This window comes from Ostrea edulis, chromosome 1 (genome assembly GCF_947568905.1).
Source record: "Ostrea edulis chromosome 1, xbOstEdul1.1, whole genome shotgun sequence".
NCBI lineage: Eukaryota > Metazoa > Mollusca > Bivalvia > Ostreida > Ostreidae > Ostrea > Ostrea edulis.
Window position 1 is genome coordinate 57,136,981 of NC_079164.1, and position 23,044 is coordinate 57,160,024.

The 23,044-nt window shown below is 34.2% G+C and overlaps 2 protein-coding genes across 6 annotated transcripts in view; one reads left to right on the forward strand and one right to left on the reverse strand.

Annotated features, from left to right (window-relative positions):
- Window positions 1-17,859, reverse strand: part of LOC125664647 (uncharacterized) — a 39,843-nt gene extending 21,984 nt beyond the window's left edge. Inside the window, exons 1-3 of one of the 4 annotated variants that reach the window (XR_008800115.1) lie at window positions 17,814-17,857; window positions 16,370-16,485; window positions 15,290-15,377 (exon numbers count right to left, since the gene is read on the reverse strand). The gene's annotated coding sequence lies outside the window, so the exon portion shown is untranslated. Of the gene's footprint in view, window positions 1-15,289; window positions 15,754-16,369; window positions 16,486-17,813 lie in introns of those variants that run through there. The other 3 variants (XR_008800116.1, XM_056154741.1, XR_008800114.1) reach the window with 3 other exon arrangements.
- A 94-nt stretch (window positions 17,860-17,953) lies between these two features.
- Window positions 17,954-23,044, forward strand: part of LOC125664678 (glutamyl-tRNA(Gln) amidotransferase subunit C, mitochondrial-like) — a 47,717-nt gene continuing 42,626 nt past the window's right edge. Inside the window, exon 1 of one of the 2 annotated variants that reach the window (XM_056154844.1) lies at window positions 17,954-18,066. In XM_056154844.1, coding sequence (XP_056010819.1) covers window positions 18,007-18,066 — 60 coding nt within the window. In that variant the 5' untranslated portion in view covers window positions 17,954-18,006. The remainder of the gene's footprint in view (window positions 18,067-23,044) is intronic. The other variant, XM_048897537.2, reaches the window with a different exon arrangement.

Below are 23,044 nucleotides of genomic sequence, written 5' to 3' on the forward strand. Positions count from 1 at the left end.
TTGAACAAGAGATGTTTGTAAAACACATATGCCCCCCATGGTGCAAAATTGAAAATGGTTATACAAACACATCATTTAATTGAGAGTAGTATCATCAATTCAAAATATTGAGCAGACAATATCTTCCTATGTCAAGAGTGGGTTGACCATGTGACCTAATAATCAATAGGGGTCATCAACTCCTGAAGATGTACCACTGTACCAAGTTTGATGTCTGTCAAGCAAAGGGTTCTCAAGATATTCAACGGACAGTATATTCCTATGTCCAATTTGACCCTTGATCTTTGACCACATGACCTCAAAATCAATAGGTGTCATCTTCTCCTGAAGATGTACCAGTGTACCAAGTTTGATGTCTGTCAAGCAAAGGGTACTCGAGATATTGAACGGACAGTATATTCCTATGTCTAGTTTGACCCTTGACCTTTAAACATGTGACCTCAAAATAAATAGGGGTAATTTTCACCTGAAGATGCACCAGTGTACCAAGTTTGATGTCTGTCAAGCGAAGGGTTCTCAAAATATTGAACGGACAGTATATTCCTGTCTAGTGTGACCCTTGACCTTTGACCATGTGACCTCAAAATCAATAGTGGTCGTCTTCTCCTGAAGTCGTATCAGTGTACCAAGTTTGATGTCTGTCAAGAAAAGGGTTCTCGAGATACTGAGTAAAAGTATATTCCCATGTCCAGTTTGACCCTTGACCTTTGACCATGTGACCTCAAAATCAATAAGGGTCATCTTCTCCTGAAGATGTACCGGTGTATCAAGTTTGATGTCTGTCAAGCAAAGGGTACTCGAGATATTTAACGGACAGTACATTCCTATGTCCAGTTTGACCCTTGACCTTTGACCATATGACCTCAAAATCAATAGGGGTTATCTTCTCTTGAAGATGTACCAGTGTATCAAGTTTGATGTCTGTCAAGCAAAGGGTTCTCGAGATATTTAACGGACAGTATATTCCTATGTCCAGTTTGACCCTTGACCTTTGACTATGTGACCTCAAAATCAATGGGGTCATCTTCTTCTGAAGATGTACTGGCGTACCAAGTTTGATGTCTGTAAAGCAAAGGGTTCTCGAGACATTGAATGGTCAGTATATTCCTATGCCCAGTTTGAACCTTGACCTTTGACCATATGACCTCAAAATCAATAGGGGTCATCTACTCCTTAGGATGTACCAGTGTGCCAAGTTTGATGTCTTTCAAGCAAAGGGTTCTCAAGATATTGAGCGGACATTATATTCCTATGTCCAGAGTAGATTGACCCTTGACCTTTGACCTTTTGACCTGAAAGACAATAAGGATCCTCTTCTACTCATAACTAACCCACATATGAAATATCATTATCAAGTGAATGGTTCTCAAGATATTGAGCGGACAACACATGGTCTACAGACCGACTGACCGACAGGTGCAAAACAATATGCCCCCTCTTTTTCAAAGGGGAGCATAAATATGGAAACCGGACATATCTTACGAACGGAAGTCGATTTTGTAAAAATGAAAGATCATGTCTAAGGGTACAGCAATTCTCTATCATCTCCATAATTGGCAAGAAATTCCATTTAGACATCTTTCAGAAATCGTGTTGAAAAAAAATTGAATATAGTAAATTTTTCAATCACTTCCTGTTGAAACCGGAAGTGACGTACACTCATATACAAAATATGTTTAAGATGGACTATCGCTAATCTATAACTCCTGAAAGTTTCAAGTGTATATCTATCCTCGTTGCGGAGATATCAGGGAAATAAAGTCTGAATTCGTCCACACCATATCTAACGACCGGAAGTGAATTTTACAAAAATGTTTGACGTTACTCAAGACATTTATAGTGACTATAATATATGTAACACTCAACTCATTAACTAGTTTCATGACCGAGATTTATGGCACTGAAAAATGAGAGACTGATTGGTCTTTCTTTGATATAACCGGAAGTTGGAGATTCAACTTCTGGTGGGATCAACATTTTTTGAGAATTAGAACGAGACCTAGTAAACCGATATAGGTTTCAATTTAAAAGAAAAAAGTTTGAAATTGATGATTCATTTAAGCACTTCCGGTGACGACCGGAAGTGACGGCGACAAAAAATAATACGTGCATGCACCATAGAGAAAATAGATCTATCATCCCTGAAAGTTTCATTTGATTATCTTTAGTGGTTTTCAAGTTTACCCCAGCACAAAGTTACTTTCAAAAACCGGAAAATCAGATGTATCTCACGAACGGAAGTGAATTTTGAAAAAATGAAAAAAAATCTTCGAGGTATTATCGTTCTCTATAATCTGTGAAAGTTTCAGGAAAATCCATCCAACGGTCTCGGAGACGAAAGGGAAAAAAAAAAAAAAAAATAACTAGACACTCATTACTAGTAATGAGTAGGTCTTCCGTTGGACCACTTCCGGTAAAGAGCTTTCTATTCCTACGAAAACCATTTAAATGTATCAGAAAATGTGCCTTAACAATGAATGAGAAATGTATTATCGAATTTTTTACTTCTTTCTCGTAACTTCTGGTGACGACCGGAAATACTATTCAGATGCGTTTTCCTAAAAATGACAGCGACTCTTTACTGTCTATATTCCCTGAAAATTTCACGTCTCTATCTGAAAGAGTTCTCAACAAAAAGAAGTAGAGTAAGGAAAGAAAAAGTAGTAGGTTACTACCGACCGGAAGTCAATTTTGAAAAACAAAATTATCAAAACTTTAGAGTTGATACTTTTATCAAGACATGTGAAAATCAAATGAAAGACTTCAATTATAAGCGAGATTTATGGCGACAAAGAGACGAAAAGTAAAAAGGTATTTTATCAAGAAACCGGAAGTAGTTGTTTTGACTACCGACAGAGTCAATATTCTTTTGACACTTTGAAAGAGAGTTAATAAACTAGTATAGGTTTCAATTTAAAGGAAAAAGTTTGAAATTTGCGATTCTTTCCATCACTTCCGGTGACGACAGGAAGTGACGGTCGACATGTTCAACCCCCTACTGCACGCTTACAAACAGAGATTGGTCATCCCTGAATATTTGATGAACCTATATTTTACCTTTTCCAAGAAAAATGCTGGACAAAATTCCTTTTGAGAAACAGAAAATCGCCCATATTTTCCGACCGGAAGTGAATTTTGTAAAAACAAAAATAATTATAGCAAGGTCATTTCATAAGACATTATTCCTGAAAATTTCAAGAAAATATATCCAGCCATCTCTGAGAAATCACTCGAAGAAATCGGAAAATCGACATTTTTTCAAATACTTCCGGTATAGACCGGAAGTAACGGACAAAAAAATTGGATGTATGTGTACAATGGACAAATGTTAGTTGATCAACTCTACAAGTTTCAAGCGTCTATCTATATTGATGGTTGAGAAACTGAAAAAACAAGGTTTGAATATGTCCACCCCATATCTCACGACCGGAAGTGATATTTACAAAAATATTTAAATTTACTCTAGACATTTATAGTGTCTATAACATTTGTAAAATTCAAATCATTAACTTGTTTTATGACCGAGATTTATGGCACTGAAAAATGAGAGAATTAATAGTCTTTCTTTGATATATCCGGAAGTTGGAGATTCAACTTCCGGTGGGGTCAACATTTTTTGAAAATTAGAACGAGACCTAGTAAACCGATATAGGTTTCAATTTGAAAGAAAAAAGTTTGAAATTTATTATTCATTTAATCACTTCCGGTGACGACCGGAAGAGACGGCCAACATTCTTAACCCCCTACTGTAACGCCTACAAAATGAGATCTATTAACTCTGAAAATTTGATGACTCTATCATTTACCGTTTCTGAGAAAAACGCTTGACAACGAAAACAGCTCATAAGCCGTATTTCCCGACCGGATGTGAATTTTACAAAAATATTTGACGTTACTCTAGACATTTATAGTGACTATAATATATGTAAAACTCAACTCATTAACTAGTTTCATGACCGAGATTTATGGCACTGAAAAATGAGAGAATGAATAGTCTTTCTTTGAAATAACCGGAAGTTGGAGATTCAACTTCCGGTGGGATCAACATTTTTTGAGAATTAGAACGAGACCTAGTAAACCGATATAGGTTTCAATTTGAAAGAAAAAAGTTTGAAATTGATGATTTATTTAATCACTTCCGGTGACGACCGGAAGTGACGGCGACAAAAAATATTATGTGCATGCACCATAGAGAAAATAGATCTATCATCCCTGAAAGTTTCATTCAATTATCTTTAGTGGTTTTCAAGTTTACCCCCGGACAAAGTTTCTTTCAAAAACCGAAAAATCAGACGTATCTCACGAACGGAAGTAAATTTTGAAAAAATGAAAAAAATGCCTCGAGGTACCATCGTTCTGTATAACCTGTGAAAGTTTCAGGAAAATCCATCCAACGGTCTCGGAGACGAAAGGGAAAAAAAAAAAATAAAAAATAATAATAACTAGTTCTAATTGAAACGGGGACCGTTACATATGTTCCCCAAACCTCCTCCAATTAAAAACTGATGACATTGTAAACCTATAACAAAAATTCATTTTATTTTAGACTTTAATTACACGTAGTACGTTTAATATGGTCATTTCAGTACCAACAAATGAAACAAAGTAATGCACGTGCATACACGCGCACGCATGTCTGATTCTGCACTATTGTTGATATCATTCAACAGGCATTTGTATCATATACCCACAGTATGAATTTCATAACGTTTCCATCAAATATAAGGAAGTTATAGTGAATTTAAAATCGTCCAATCAGAATTCAGAACACGTGCATGCACGTGCTGAGTAGTTCTAATCAGGAGCAATTTAGAAGGAATACCAAGACACACCTAGAACCTAAAAATCAAAAGGATTTGATTAAAAATAAAAACGTTATCGTCCTTTGAAAAATTAAGTTTTGAAAGACGATGCACGCGCATGCGCATGTGTGTTGGCATTTTTCATTATACCAATACATAGATATTCATATTATCTACCTATGCTGTGAATATCAACTCATTCGCTTCATTCATAAGAGAGTTACAGATGTTTTAGTATTATCCAATCAAAATGAAGAGCACGTGCATGCGCATGCAGATTGGTAATTTTGACCATGCAGATCAGTTAAGGATCTCAATACCTACCTATGATACAAATATCAAACCATTTCGATGAACAACAAAGAAGTTAAGACTGATTACAAAGTTAGTATATGAAAATTTGTGATGCACGTGCATGCGCATGTACACGCGTGCAGACAAAAATCATTTTTCACATCTACAAATGATATAGTATCATCCTATTAATGTTTCATATCGATCCCGTGTGAATTTCGATTTCGTAAATTTTGTACCAAAATTGCAATGCACGTGCACGCGCGTGCATGCACGTGCGGAGAAAATGACTATCATTCTGCACATCTACAAATGCTATATTATCATCCTGGAAAGTTTCATATTGATCCCTTTTGTACTTTCTGAGAACACTCCCGGGCAAAAAAGTCCGGAGAAAAATAAGAATAACTAGATGCGATCTCGTTGCGAGCAACGAGTGGGTCTTCCGTCCAATTTTAGATGTGATGAGATAAGAATTTGACTGAGATTTTCATTCATAAATAATGATACGAATATATTGTCTAGACATACAATTTAGCTTCGGTAATGTTTTACAAATATTGATCATTTAAGTGCTATAAATTAAAGAATCTCTACCGCTCTCGGCCATTAATTAAAGGGGTCAGCCTTTTTTTCGACAAAAAAGTTAATAATGTTATTTACTGCGATACAAATTCGAGACTGATCAGGCGAGTCATGTCGCCTGGAGGCCTATTTTTTTTATATCATTCTAGATATATCTCGCAAAACTGAACAAATTTTGTTCTACATGTCCTATTAAAATTTTCTTGAGAAAAAAGTTATTGATTGCGACATTTATCAGACTGTTAAGGCGAGTCATAAGGCCTGTGGGCCTTTTTCTTGATATCGTTTGAAAAATCTTGCAAAACTGAACAACTTTTGTTCTATATGTCTTATCAAAAGTTTTTCGAGAAAAAAGTTATTGATTGTGACACTAATCAAACTGTTCAGGCGAGCCATGAGGCCCTTTCGCCTTTTTCATGATGTTGTTTGAAACATCTTGCAAAACTGAACAACTTTTGCTCTAGATGTCTCATTAAAAGTTTCTTGACTAAAATGTTATAGATTGCAACAATAACCCAACTGTTCAGGTGAGCCATGAGACCCACAGGCCTTATTCTTAACATCGTTAGTTAACGCTTGCGAATCTGAAGAACTTTTGTTCTACATGTCTTATCAAAAGTTTCTCGAGAAAAAAGTTATTGATGTTATTAACTGTGATACAAATTCGACTGTTCAGGCAAGCCATGACACCCGTAGGCCTATTTTTTGATATCAGTAGATATATCTTGCAAAACTGAACAACTTTTATTCTACGTGTTTTATCAAAATTTGGTGAGGAAAAAGTTAATCATTGTAACAGAAATTCAATGGTTCAGGCGAGCCATGAGGCCCATTTCTTGATACGGCACGAAAGATCTCAATAAACTGTACAACTTTTGTTATATATGTCTAAACAAAATATTTGCGAGTATAAAGTTATGCGACATTTATCACTGTTAAGGCGAGTCATAAGGCCCGTGGGCCTTTTTCTTGATATCGTTTGAAAGATCTTGCAAAACTGAACAACTTTTATTCTACATGTCTTATCAAAAGATTCTCGAGAAAAATGTTATAGATTGCAACAATAATCCAACTGTTCAGGTGAGCCATAAGACCCGTAGGCTTATTTCTTAACATCGTTAGTTAACACTTGCAAAACTGAACAACTTTTGTTCTACATGTCTTGTCAAAAGTTTCTCGAGAAAAAAGTTATCAATGTTATTAATTGCGACACAAATTCGACTGTTCAGGCGAGCCATGACGCCTTGAAGCCTTTTTAAAGAAATCTTTAAATAGATCTTGCAAAACTGAAAAACTTTTATTCTACATGTCTTACCAAAAGTTTCGTGAGAAAAAAGTTAATCATTGTAACAGAAATTCAGTGGTTCAGGTGAGCCATGAGGCCCATGGGCCTATTTCTTGATATGACACGAAAGATCTCAATAAACTGTACAACTTTTGTTATATATATCTAAACAAAATATTTACGAGTAAAAAGTTCTGATTTAAAACGTGGAAAAAAATTGGACACTTTTTAATACTCCATTTTCGACCCCTACCGAGCTTCCATACTAGGCACTTCCGGAAATTTTTAAAACCCAGGTACACAACTACAACATGTCGTCTAACATCACTGAAAATTTCAGCACTCTAGCTTTTATCGTTTTTGAGTTTTTGTCTGGACAAAATGGTCATCTGAAAATCGATAAAAGGGGGATAACTTCCAACCGGAAGTGATTTTTCAAAAATTGAAACGGCGGTACAAACTTCAAATGGCAATGCATCAATCCTGAAAATTTGAAGTAAATCGATCCAGCCATCTCCGAGAAATCTTCTGCACAAAAATCGGTAAGGAGAAAAAAAAAGAATAATAATAATAACTAGACACGATCTCGTTGCTAGCAACGAGTAGGTCTTCCGTCCGATTTAGTTGATGCACTCGGAGTAAAAAAAAAAAAAAAGAAAGACAAATGAGTCCCAATTTAGTTTCCGACTTTAAGACACTTTAAATATAATCAATTTTTCATATCATAAGCTTCTGAAGCAAAGTTGCAGTGAAATTCGTTTGAAATTCGACTCTCCAGGCGAGCCATAAGGCCCGCGGGCCTATTTCTTGATGTCATTTGTTAGCCCTCTCTAGACTCAACAACTTTAGTTCTATATGTCTTTACAAAATATTTACCTGTAAAAAGTTATTGAGATCGACCGATATCGACAAAAAAATCGACTCTACAGGCGAGCCATTAGGACCATAGGCCTATTTCTTGATATCAAACGATAGATCTCGATAAACTGAACAACTTTTGTTCAATATGTCCTTACAAAATATTTACCAGTTAAAAGTTTTTGAAATCGACTGATATCGACAAAAATCGACTCTACAGGCGAGCCATGAGGCCCACAGACCCATTTTTTAATATTGATCGATAGGTTATGACACATTGAACAACTTTTGTTCAATAATGCTTTTCAAAAAATATGTCGTTTTAAAGATATGAGGCGTCAACTATTTACGATTTTGGCCCTTAAAATCTCTAATTACGTAACATATGACCTACTTTTTGATTTGATAAGATCAAGCTCGTTGAGATGAACATTTCCGCTTCTACAACTTATTATAAAATATTAATAGTTTCGGAGATATTCTCAAAAACATTTGGACCCTTCTGAACCCCTAATTTAAAGGGCCAGCCCGTTTTGCTTGATATCGTAAGAAAGGCCTTGTCATTTTAAACATTTTTTGCTCAACAAGTATTTAGAAATTCTTTACCGTTCTCGAGTTATCTCTACAAGAAATATTTAGGGGCCAAACTGTAGCTCCCTAACGGGGCCACATAGGGAAAAAACGAAATGTACATATTGTTTAGATTATCATTCTGAACAACTTTTGTTCAATAATGCTTTTCAAAATATTTGTCGTTTTCAAGATATGAGGCGTCAATTATTTATGATTTTGGCCCTTAAAATCCCTTATTACGTAACATATGACCTACTTTTTGATTTGATAAGAACAAGCTTGTTTAGATGAACATTTCCGCTTCAATGACTTATTACAAAATATTAATAGTTTCTGAGATATTCTCATAAACCTTTGGACCCTTCTGGGCCCCTAATTTAAAGGGTCGGCCCCTTTTGCTTGATATCGTAAGAAAGGTCATGACATTTCAAACATTTTTTGTTCAACAAGTATTTAGAAATTCTTTACCGTTCTCGAGTTATTTCTAGAAGTAATTTTTAGGGGCCAAACTGTAGCTCCCTAACGGGGCCACATAGGGTAAAAACGAAATATGCATATTGTTCAGATCATCATTCTGAACAACTTTTGTTCTTTATTGCTTTTCAAAATATTTGTCGTTTTCGAGATACAAGGGGTAAAAAACTTATGGTTTTGGCCCTTAAAATCCCTTATTACGTAACATATGACCTAAATTTTTATATGAATAGATTTGGATTGTTGAGATGAACACTTTTTGTTCTTTGACTTATACCAAAATATTAACGATTTTTGAGATATTTGATCTAGACTTTGAGCCCTTCTAGATCCCCAATTGAAGGGGCTAGCCCCTAAATCTTGATATTTTCGAAAAGATCTCGTAAATGTGCACAACTTTTGTTCTACATGTCTTAACAAAATATTTGCAAGAAAAAAGATATTGGAGATCAAAGGTCAAAAATCGCCGAAATCGCCGAAAAATTTTGGCATCCATTTTATCAGGTCCAGGCGAGCATTTAGGCAAATCGCCTCCGGTAAAATCGAATCCCCCACAAATCTTCTAAAATGTTTACTCTATCTTGTGTAGAAATTTCAAGACTCTAGCTTCAAAACTAACGGAGAAGATGTGTGGACAACAAGGCCCTTCAAAAAGTCACTAAAAGAGAGATAACTCCTGACCGGAAGTGACGTCAAGCACGAAATTTTGCAAGCAAAGTCTCGTCACCAAAAGACATCTTTCCTGAAAATTTCGTAAAAATCGATCGAGAAATGGCTGAGAAAAACGCGTGTACTACCAAGGAAAATAATAATAATAATGAAGAAGAAGAACGCGAACAATAATAGTAAGGTCTTCCGCAGGAGACGGAAGACCTTAATAATAATGAAGAAGAAGAACGCGAACAATAATAGTAAGGTCTTCCGCAGGAGACGGAAGACCTTAATAATAACTAGACACGATCTCGTTGCGAGCAACGAGTAGGTCTTCCGCCCGATTTGTTGATGCACTCGGAGTTAAAAAAAAAAAAAAAAGACAAATGAGTCCCAATTTACTTTCCGACTTTAAGACACTTTAGATATAATCAATTTTTCATATCATAAGCTTCTGAAGCAAAGTTGCGGTGAAATTCGTTTGAAATTCGACTCTCCAGGCGAGCCATAAGGCCCGCGGGCCTATTTCTTGATGTCTATAGACTCAACAACTTTAGTTCGATATGTCTTTACAAAATATTTACCTGTAAAAAGTTATTGAGATCGACCGATATCGACAAAAAATCGACTCTACAGGCGAGCCATTAGGACCATAGGCCTATTTCTTGATATCAATCGATAGATCTCGATAAACTGAACAACTTTTGTTCAATATGTCCTTACAAAATATTTACCAGTTACAAGTTTTTGAAATCGACTGATATCGACAAAAATCGACTCTACAGGCGAGCCATGAGGCCCACAGACCCATTTTTTGATATTGATCGATAGGTTATGACACATTGAACAACTTTTGTTCAATAATGCTTTTCAAAAAATATGTCGTTTTAAAGATATGAGGCGTCAAATATTTACGATTTTGGCCCTTAAAATCTCTAATTACGTAACATATGACCTACTTTTTGATTTGATAAGATCAAGCTCGTTGAGATGAACATTTCCGCTTCTACAACTTATTATAAAATATTAATAGTTTCGGAGATATTCTCCAAAACATTTGGACCCTTCTGAACCCCTAATTTAAAGGGCCAGCCCGTTTTGCTTGATATCGTAAGAAAGGCCTTGACATTTTAAACATTTTTTGCTCAACAAGTATTTAGAAATTCTTTACCGTTCTCGAGTTATCTCTACAAGAAATATTTAGGGGCCAAACTGTAGCTCCCTAACGGGGCCACATAGGGAAAAAACGAAATGTACATATTGTTTAGATTATTATTCTGAACAACTTTTGTTCAATAATGCTTTTCAAAATATTTGTCGTTTTCAAGATATGAGGCGTCAATTATTTATGATTTTGGCCCTTAAAATCCCTTATTACGTAACATATGACCTACTTTTTGATTTGATAAGAACAAGCTTGTTTAGATGAACATTTCCGCTTCAATGACTTATACCAAAATATTAACGATTTCTGAGATATTTGATGTAGACTTTGAGCCCTTCTAGATCCCTAATTTAAGGGGCTAGCCCCTAAATTTTGATATTTTCGAAAAGATCTCGTAAATGTGCACAACTTTTGTTCTACATGTCTTAACAAAATATTTGCAAGAAAAAAGATATTGGAGATCAAAGGTCAAAAATCGCCGAAATCGACGAAAAATTTTGGCATCCATTTTTTCAGGTCCAGGCGAGCGTTCAGGCAAATCGCCTCCGGTAAAATCGAATTCCCCACAAAACTTCTAAAATGTTTACTCTATCTTGTGTAGAAATTTCAAGACTCTAGCTTCAAAACTAACGGAGGAGATGCGTGGACAACAAGGCCCTTCAAAAAGTCACTAAAAGAGAGATAACTCCTGACCGGAAGTGACGTCATGCACGAAATTTTGCAAGCAAAGTCTCGTCATCACAAGACATCTTTCCTGAAAATTTCGTGAAAATCGATCAAGAAATGGCTGAGAAAAACGCGTATACTACCAAGGAAAATAATAATAATAACTAGAAACTCATTACTAGTAATGAGTAGGTCTTCCGTTTGTTCACTTCCGGTAAAGAGTTTTCTGATCCTACAAAAACCATTCAAATATATCAGAGAATGTACTTTAACAATAAATGAGAAGTGTATTATCGAATTTTTTACTCATTTCTTGTAACTTCCGGTGACGACCGGAAGTACTATTCAGATGTGTTTTCCTATAAATGACAGCGACTCTTTACTGTCTATATTCCCTGAAAATTTCACGTCTCTATCTGAAAGAGTTCTCAACAAAAAGAAGTAGACTAAAGAAAGAGAAAGTAGTAGGTTACTACCGACCGGAAGTCAATTTTGAAAAACAAAATAGTCAAAACTCTAGAAGTTGATACTTTTTATTAAGACATGTGAAAATCATATGAAAGACTTCAAATATAAGCGAGATTTATGGGGAGAAAGAGACAAAAAGAAAAAAGGTATTTTATGAAGAAACCGGAAGTAGTTGTTTTGACTACCGACAGACTCAATATTCTTTTGACACTTTGAAAGAGAGTTAATAAACTAGAATAGGTTTCAATTTGAAAGAAAAAGTTTGAAATTTGCGATTCCTTCAATCACTTCCGGTGACGACAGGAAGTGACGGTTCAACCCCCTACTGCACGCTTATAAACGGAGATTGATTATCCCTGAATATTTGATGAACCTATATTTTACCTTTTCCAAGAAAAATGCTGGACAAAATTCCTTTTGAGAGACAGAATATCGGCCATATTTTTCGACCGGAAGTGAATTTTGTAAAAACAAAAATAATTATAGCAAGGTCATTTCATAAGACACTATTCCTGAAAATTTCAAGAAAATATATCCAGCCATCTCTGAGAAATCACTCGAAGAAATCGGAAAATCGACATTTTTTAAAACACTTCCGGTATAGACCGGAAGTGACGGACGAAAAAATTGAATGTATGCGTACAATGGACTAATGTTAGTTAATCAACTCGACAAGTTTCAAGCGTCCATCTATATTCATTATTGAGAAACTGAAAAAACAAGGCTTCAATATATCCACCCCATATCTCACGACCGGAAGTGAATTTTACAAAAATATTTAAGTATACTCTAGACATGTATAGTGTCTCTAACATATGTAAAATTCAAATCATTAACTTGTTTTATGACCGAGATTTATGGCACTGAAAAATGAGAGAATGAATAGTCTTTCTTTGATATAACCGGAAGTTGGAGATTCAACTTCCGGTGGGGTCAACATTTTTTGATAATTACAACGAGACCTAGTAAACCGATATAGGTTTCAATTTGAAAGAAAAAAGTTTGAAATTGATGATTAATTTAATCACTTCCGGTGACGACCGGAAGTGACGGCCGACATTCTTAACCCCCTATTGCACGCCTACAAAGTAAGATCTATTAACTCTGAAAATTTGATGACTGTATCTTTAACCGTTTCTGAGAAAAACGCTGTACAACGAAAACAGCTAATAAGCCGTATTTGCCGACCGGAAGTGAATTTTACCAAAATATTTGACGTTACTCTAGACATTTAAAGTGACTATAATATATGTAAAACTCAACTCATTAACTGGTTTCATGACCGAGATTTATGGCACTGAAAAATGAGAGAATGAATAGTCTTTCTTTGATATAACCGGAAGTTGGAGATTCAACTTCCGGTGGGATCAACATTTTTTGAGAATTAGAACTAGACCTAGTAAAACGATATAGGTTTCAATTTGAAAGAAAAAAGTTTGAAATTGATGATTTATTTAATCACTTCCGGTGACGACCGGAAGTGACGGCGACAAAAAATATTACGTGCATGCACCATAGAGAAGATAGATCTGTCATCCCTGAAAGTTTCATTCGATTATCTTTAGTGGTTTTCAAGTTTACCCCCGGACAAAGTTTCTTTCAAAAACCGGAAAATCGGACGTATCTGACGAACGGAAGTGAATTTTGAAAAAATGAAAAAAATGCCTCGAGGTACCATCGTTGTCTATAACCTGTGAAAGTTTCAGGAAAATCCATCCAACGGTTTAGGAGAGGAAAGGGAAAAAAAAAAAAAAAAAAAAAAAAATAATAATAATAATAAACAGTAGAATCACTAGAAGGTCTTCCGTTGGAAACGGAAGACCTTAATAATAATGAAGAAGAAGAACGCGAACAATAATAGTAAGGTCTTCCGCAGGAGACGGAAGACCTTAATAATGAAGAAGAAGAACGCGAACAATAATAGTAAGGTCTTCCGCAGGAGACGGAAGACCTTAATAAGAAACGGAGCAAAAACAATATGTCTCCGACACTTTGTGTTCGGAGACATAATAAGAAACGGAGCAAAAACAATATGTCTCCGACACTTTGGGTTCGGAGACATAATAAGAAACGGAGCAAAAACAATATGTCTCCGACACTTTGTGTTCGGAGACATAATAAGAAGAATAATAAGAAACGGAGCAAAAACAATATGTCTCCGACACTTTGTGTTCGGAGACATAATAAGAAACGGAGCAAAAACAATATGTCTCCGACATTTTGTGTTCGGAGACATAATAATAAGAAACGGAGCAAAAACAATATGTCTCTGACACTTTGTGTTCGGAGACATAATAAGAAGAATAATAAGAAACGGAGCAAAAACAATATGTCTCCGACACTTTGTGTTCGGAGACATAATAAGAAACAGAGTAAAAACAATATGTTCCCAAACTTTGTTTGGGGAACATAATAAGTCTTCAGCTCAGGCTAATCTGACATTAACTTTTTTCACTACTAGCAAATTTTAGCTAGTGGATTATTTTCCAACTAGCAAAATTGAGCTTTTACTAGCATTTTTCAATCGATTGCTGTTTTACAGGAATTTAAGAAAATTATGCATGTATCTATATCAAAATATAGGGAAAATCTTAAAATCTTCTTTATAGTGCAATAATAAAAATAATATTGAGAATTCTTTCATTTAAAATTTAATGAATTATCAGACAACATACATTTATCATTGGTGCATGATGAGGGTCATAGGGTACACTTGTGCGGCAAACTCGCTGTCCAGAGATATACCACCTATTTACCACATCATGTGATTTGAAATCTTGAAGACTGCGCCAATTCAAACCATATGTTCAAAACTTTTGGAAATTTCATCTAAAAAATTCTAGTTTAAAAAAACCCCGCAAACTCTAAGTGTTTGACTACAGAAGGACACCGCGTGAAGCGGTGACACTAACACTTTCATGTGTTGTTTCATGTAAACACGGACGAGATCAACATGCTTGCTATTTAAATCAGACGTCTCTGAGACGCCAGAAGTGTGCATGAAGAGGTCATCTTCGACATCACTGACTGAGATGATCTTGGCCGTAGTTATTTATTCGATCCACGTTTACTTTTTCAATACTTGTATATTCATTCTGTAAAGCGTTTCTATGCACAAGACAAAATTATTGTAAACTTCAAAGTACAGCCAATACACCAAGGAAATCCGGAAAAAAGATCGGGTTTTTTTTTCACTCGCAGAAAGTTGCGATCACTTGTGATTTTTCACTCGCAATTTCAATTTTTAACTCGCATTTAGCGAGTATTTCCCCTTAATTTCGTTGCCTACACCAACTATTACTTGTAGTTTTATATATATATTATAAAGAAGTGATGGACCCAGTCATGTATTATATATAAAAGTGGAGGTAAGTGGTCAAAGGAATCTCAGATTAAATAACTCTGGCTAAGAACTGATGACTGCACATATATGTGTTACAAACTTGAAATTCTTTTTTAAAAACTTACTTGAAGCCATGACTCAGATGTAGGATTTACAGACACTTGCATCAGCTCAATACGAAGGAAACCATTGAGGGTAGGGATCCTCTGTTCTCTACAATAAGCATGATAAGACTGAAATACATTTTTCCACCTGCATATCTTTGATAGAATATTCCTTAAGTAAATATATTCATTGAAAATTGAAACTAGATGTCTCGCACACACGAGTATTCAAGAAAGGCAAAGACAATGAACAGTGATCAATCTTATAACCCCTATAAGCAATACAATATACCAAATATAGAGAGTTGGGCAAACACGGACCCCTGGTTATACCAGAGGTGGGATCAGGTATAAATATATAAGTGTGTGTGTGTGTATGTATATATCATCCAGAGATAGGTATAAAAATATCTACACAAGTAGTAGTATAATAAAAAAAAATATCACAAAGCCGATAGAGTGTACTCAACTAGTTTCTTCAATTCTTCAGGGGTATATGTAATATTGTTTAGTGTATATGTGTAACTAAGCAATATTCGACATTCTCCTGAAGAATTGAAGAAATTAGTTGAGTATACCCTATTGGCTTTGTGATATATACATATATATATGTATATATATATATATATATATATATATATATATATATATGTAAAATATTAAAATATGACAAACACGTTTTACAACATGTTGTCATATCATATTTTATTTAATATTTTACCTAATGATTACCGGACACTGAGACAATTTTTCACATTTGGATATATATATATATATATATATATATATATACATACACAAACATGTATATTATACTGGATTTACCCTACTCAGCATGTAATACCATATTCAAACATACAGACATGAAAATACATACACATAGAGGGAGGGGAATGAATATTCATTGTAATAGGCCAGAATTTTTAATTCCATCTGCTATCATTGAAGAAATGTAAAAATTCTGTTTGATCTTTATGTCTACTTGTAAGATAGTTTTTTGTTGGTCTTTCACTCTTATAACTTTTGTGTGAAGTAGCTTGTTGTATAGGTATGTGCCTACAAATATACTTGTATACAAACTGTACTGAACTTTCAACCAACCAACTCCAGCATTGTAACTTTTCAAGTACCATCCACATTGTGTATATTCCTACAGGAACTGAGCACTGGTCACTGCCTTCTTTCATCCCAAACACTACAGTAGAAAGCACTGTCACCTACAAAAAATTGACACAAAAATAACATTTACTGATCAGCATAGTAATTTATGACAATATAGAACTTTAAGCTAGTTTAGACTAAATAAGATTGAATTTCTAAGTGCAATGGCATACCCAGAAAGTCGCACAATAATTTTTGAATATGTTTATTTCTTGAGCTTTTAAACCACAACATTGTTCTAGAATTCATAACAATACTATGTAAGTATGTTGTTATAAGAATTTTCAAGATAAGAGAATTTCTTTTGTGTTGTGAACTGTCCACTACCCTGTGTGCATTGAAGCATGAATTAGTATGATGTGGAATGTGGAATCTGATTACTATTCCATTATTTTGTTGATCACCATTGATTCATATACTGTCTAGCTATACAATATGTATATATGTAGACTATATATGTGTTTTTTGCATGCTTACCTTGTGATATTTTATTTTGTCTGTGATAGTCGGTTTAAGACCTCTGTAGAGCTCATGTTATTTGTTACTATTGTATACAGTGCCGACTTTAAATAAAATTTACTTACTTACTTATAAATCTACACAATGTAATATAGTTGAGCTTGACATGCTAATATAAAACACGATGACTGAGTGCCTGTAATAAACCATTTGAATAAATAATATGCAAATTAAATTGTCCTGAAACATTTAACCTATCGATACCACCAATTTATACTTCGAGCTAACCGACCTACAAACAGGTTGGGAACACTTCCCCTATAGCGAGATATTCTCGCTAAAACGCGATTATCCCTCTCTAGCGAGAGTAAATATATCCCGTACAACCGAGAAAAACACCCGTGGAATACATATCTTCGTGTTTCACATGAAAAGAAGAAAAAGTGCTAAAATGTGTGATGCTTCCGCAAATATATTAATCGAAACAAAAACACTCACGCTGTGTATTGGATTCCAGACTGCTTCTCTCTTATGCAGCAACTTTGATATGAAATTTCTTGACTATGTTGTAAATTTCATAGAAACAATTCACTTCATGTTGAGTGTGTCGCACTTATTCAGCGTTGCACGGGATTTGCCATTATTTTCAATAAAGACGCCAAAACACCTGTTTATGGCAATGTTTATTTCTCGCTAAAGAGGGATAATCGCGTTTTAGCGAGAATGTCTCGCTATAGGGGAAGTGTTCCCAACCTGACAAAGATCATTCTCATGCCTGTTCTGTATGTGAAACTGCATTTAAAAGCAGTTTTTTAGGTAAGAAATGTTGTAGGATATCCATCTTGAAAGAGCATTTATGATCCGTTTGTTTAAAAATGTACTTTCAGTGAAATAAACCACTAACGAAATGATAAATATTACTTACGAAAAAGACAGTCAAACTTTGCGCCATGTTGGATGCAGAAGGTGAAGGTCAGAATTAGCGCATGCGCAATAGCCTAGTCGAATAGTTCCGAATAGTGAGATTCTTCGGATTTCGACTATACTACATTTACCACTAGCCTAACGGACTTTTCGGAAACTTTCTTGATTGTAAGGAAAATGAAAGTAAACAAAATATGATTCGAAGAGGCTGTTCGTTTTCATTTAAAATTTGTAAAAGGCGTATATCATCAAAGGTTAGATATTGTATATGGTTATTAATACGTAACAGAGATAGTAGTTGCTAATGTTGTGACTCGAACATGGAATCTCTGGCATGATGGTCCATAACTGCAAAACTGTTTGGTAATAGGGTCTCCCGCTAAACCAAGCAACTCGTGTCCCGGAAATATATGACCATTGATTCTTTCTTAGACTTTGCTCTTGTTCATGTGCAGAATATACTTTACTCTTTATCAAGCAATATTTTCACACTTCAAGACGGATATTTACTTTTCTTCAACGTAATCAATTTAACTGAGTTAAATGAAAAATTTGGATTTGTTTCGTTTAATTCCTTTGCTGATAATTCCTAAACATGACTGCATTATTCCATAAATGAACTAAGAAATATCGATATTTCTTATATTTCAAAAAAAATATCAATATGCTCTCCTAAATATTTTGGTCATTACCGCGATGTACTGATTCAAACTGCAAGTGTGCAGATCAGCATGAAGTATTATGTAATAGTGTGGTCTTATCTACTGGAATGGCAAAGAAGCTGGCAATGCCAAGGTATGAATTAAGGCAAAATAAACATTTTCCCCAAACATAATGAGTCACATTTATTGTCATTACCGAATATTTGATGAAATAGTATGTGTAGTTTATTATGTTGGTGTAGTACGTTAACTGGTAATTGTATGGTACCATTAAACAATCGAGCAAAATTGAAGAATACCCACCATTAACTTTCATACCTGCCTCTTATGTCAATAAAAATGTCATCACCAAAACAGTCAATTACCGTGTACATATCGCATCAGATTATTTGCAGTTTCATTTCATGCAGTTAGGCCAAATAAAAAGAAGTGTGGTTTCGGTTACCCGACCGTCCCTAGTTTTTACCCCCGACCCTAAACTTTTCTTGACTATTTCCAAAATCAATTACTGTATAATTGCTGTTGCCTGCTGAGTATAATGCAAACATTTTTCAAGAAGATAAATCTGGTATAGGACCAGTTAACTGGTGCTGAGGACGTGTGAGCAAAATGCTAAGCTGTAATGAAGCATCTAACTTTAAACAGAATTTGACTAAGAACTAATTAGCGATCCTTAGTTTTGTAAAAGTCGGATAGATTTAAGAAATCCTTATTTTTGTAAAAGTCAGATAGATTTAAGAAATCCTTATTTTTGTAAAAGTCAGATCGAGATTTAAGAAGTTCAGCTTGGAAGTGCTTAAAACAGTACTGCAGTTGAAATATCATTTCCTACTTTTCATGAGCAAAAACATGATTTGGGTATATGCACCAATTTTTTTTTTTCATTGCAACTTATGTATTCATTTTTTAATTTTAAAGATATATATATATATGTGTATATATATAAATATATATATATAAAAGCACTAAAGTTCCAGCAACACCCGATACCTCAAAGTGTCGGATCCACAACATGGATACAAGGTCAAATACAAAAAATTATACAAAGCACTAAAATGACCAACGACACGAACAACGAGATTGTCAAATTTTCGGGACGACCCGTCCCTTCTTCAGGACAAACGAAAACAATTACATAATGTGGTCAATATCAACAGAGCATAATAACAAAAACTACATATAAATACATCTAGCACTACAACTACACTAATCTACAAACGTATTTACAACGCAGACTACATGTTTTTGGTCTTTAGGCTTGCCAATCAATGTTAAAAGTGGAGCGAATTAGGACATGCCTTATTCGTCCAAAGAGCTGATCCAAAATGTCCGAAAAGAAAAACAATAAACTTAATTAATCTCAAGTGGAACGAGTTAACCCAATTACGTTGACAAATAGTAAAGCTAACTCGTACCCAGAGAGATTCTATTTTAACCATGCATAATTTATAAAAGATAATAGTAAGTAACAAATACAAAAAAATAAATAAATAATAGATAAATAAATAAATGAAAATAAGCTATGTAAACGAAGTAAGAGATGAACAAAGTTTGAGAGAAAGATAATGTAAACAACAAGTTTGAATAAGTTAACAAAATGGACCAACTCCAAACAAAAACAAAGAATAGGCAGCCCAGGAAATTGAATCAACATCCAGTGCTCCCACTGGACCAGAATTCCCTTTCGCCACTTTTTCGGGGAGTGGCGCGGCACAAATAATCACATGCTTTACAATTATTTCCATCATATTATATATTATTTTATTCATTACACTTATTTTAGCATTTTGAATCAGTTACATTACTTAGTCATATCCAGCTACCATACCTAAACATTTCTTTCTGAAATAATAAGAAGTTGATTTGTTTGATAAATTCTATTATGGAAATCAAAATTCAGATAATAAATCATATAAATATAAACTTCATGATGCTACGCCCCTCAGTGAAAACGTTGTGTACATTGCCTGAAATGCAGATGTCACAAAACATCAAGCCCAATTTAAAGTGGTATCTCAACCATTCCCTATTAAATTTCCGTTTTTGTATGGAAGATTTTGCAATTTGGACAGAATCAGATGTTTGAGCAGGTGGGGTTGACTGTAAAGCCAAACATAGATATTTTTTTTAATTTAAGACTGACTAAGGTCAGAAGCTACAAGTTTAGTGTCAAAATAGAATGGGGTGCATAGTCTTATGAGATTAGCATTTTTATACTGTTGCGCACCGAACTTCAAAGAAAATTATTTATTAAAATTGCTATGTCCATATCAATGGTGACCGACCGCATTGTTTATGAAATATTCGAACTAAAATCAAACACATCAAAATCAAAATCTTGTAATCAACAAGTTTGGCCGCAAAAACAAACAATTGATGTATTCATATATACATTATACACAATAATACGGCCAATTTAATTACCGGTCGGTTCTCTGGTTAAGAATTGACATTAATGTGGAGATGATAACACGATAATGAATACGACTTTAAATGTTAAACAATTGACCACAGCAGGGTAAACAGCTGTCCGATGTACTTTATTACATAATCACTGACTTTTTTGCAGCCATAAATTACCTTAGGCTGTGACCAGCTCTGTGTGCACTGGAGCGACGCGAGATTTCCGGTCGCACGCGTTGACTGAATAAACAGATTTTGACTGCATAAACAAACAGGCGATAATGTGTCACTGACAAAGGATTGAAAATACAATTTATTGCAAAAAGGGATTTTCGCCACTTTCAATTTTTTTTCGCCATTTTTGAAAAAAATTCGCCATTAGCGAAAATAGTGAAGCCCAGCTTGAGCACTGTCAACATCAGACATCCCCGCACTGATCATGTCTAGGGTAGATGTGTAAGAAAAACATAGAATCACAGAAACTGATAAATGGGTTTTACATGTAAGCAATCGGTTATGAAGTTCAAAAAAAATTTAATTTAAAAAGATGGACTGATTGTAAACAGAATTGAAAAGAGAAAAAAAAAAAAATGTGTTCAAAAATGGTCATAGTACCACTGTTAGGGACATGATCAGACGAGTAGGTCTAGATGAAGCTTAAAATCTAGTAAGGGTTTAGCCCGTATTCATATAAATATATATATATATATATATATATATATATATATATATATATATATATTTGCCTAGATGGTCTAGCGCGCTGGTTACATGCTGCTAGGAGAGTTCAACCCCAGGTAGGGGCGGAAGTGGGTATCCAAATAAAGTGAAATTTTCTGTGCTTTATATTAAATATTTCTTCACTTAGGGCAGTTATGTTCATTTAAGAGTTCATTGCTATTTCTGTGCTTTATATATATATATATATATATATATATATATATATATATATAATATGAAAAGAAAATACAGAAATCCTCCGTAAAGCTTTAAATGTACTAAATGTACTTGTTACATAACAAGTACATTGTATTCTTTTTGTAAAACTTGTTACACTCTGAAGAGCTGAACTACACGGCGAAAGCGCTAAGTGTAATCAATTAAATGTGGATCATGTGTACTTAGTCATCGTTGGATATATTTTTTATATATATATATATAAGAATTTTCAAAACTAGGGTGATCCATATACCAATTTTGATAGGTATATATCACAGCATGTATAAATGGTACATGCAAAGAAATGAACGAAATTGTGTTTCCATCTTAAATCTAACATTCAAAAGATAAATTTAGAAAATAAAATCCCTATCTACCTATCCTATTTTTCAAGGAAGTGTAACAGGAATCATACATATTATTTTATTTGACCATATTTGAATGACAACATTTCAGGGGTTTCCTTGCTTATTTTTGAGTCCGGTTACCGGATCCATTCCTAATCCAGAAATCACAGATATTTTCCCAATTTTCAATCGTTTTTTCCCAATCAAGTGTCCTTAAAATTCCATACATAATTAGAAATAATTGATACTGTTAATTACTTTTCCAGTAAAATGTAAAATGAAATTAGCATTCCTCAAAAACAAAGCTGCGTAGTATAAAGAATCTCGAGTTGTGCTTTAAGTTCCGATAATGTTTGATCGTAAAAACATTTATGTAGCTTTACTTATGATAGAAATATTATATTTATGTTCAACTCTATCAGTCCATATACTATTTCATATAAAATACTTGTATTGTAAATTTGTTTTTCGTTGATTAACGTAGATAATTTGTGGAGTAGTTCAGAACATGTAACATACATTATTAGATTGCGTACTTGGTCAGTAAGTTTAATTGTTAATTGTAATTATGTGACACAATTTTGAATATTATACAAAAAAATATTGAGGAAAAGACAGTTCAAAACACCACAAATGTTAGGAATTTCGTTTCAAGAAGCAGTTCTTATGCAAGGATGAAACCGTTCGAATTTCCTCAGTGAGTGGTAACGACTGTGCGGATCAAGAAAAATCATCCCCAGAAATTTCAGTTTCTTGGTAATTATGTTTGTTTAAATTAAAACACTGAGGCAAATACAACTGAATATATTAAATGAATTTTATTTAGAATGGATTTGTTATAACTGATATCAATTTAAAAAAAAAAGCAACTAATATTGAAT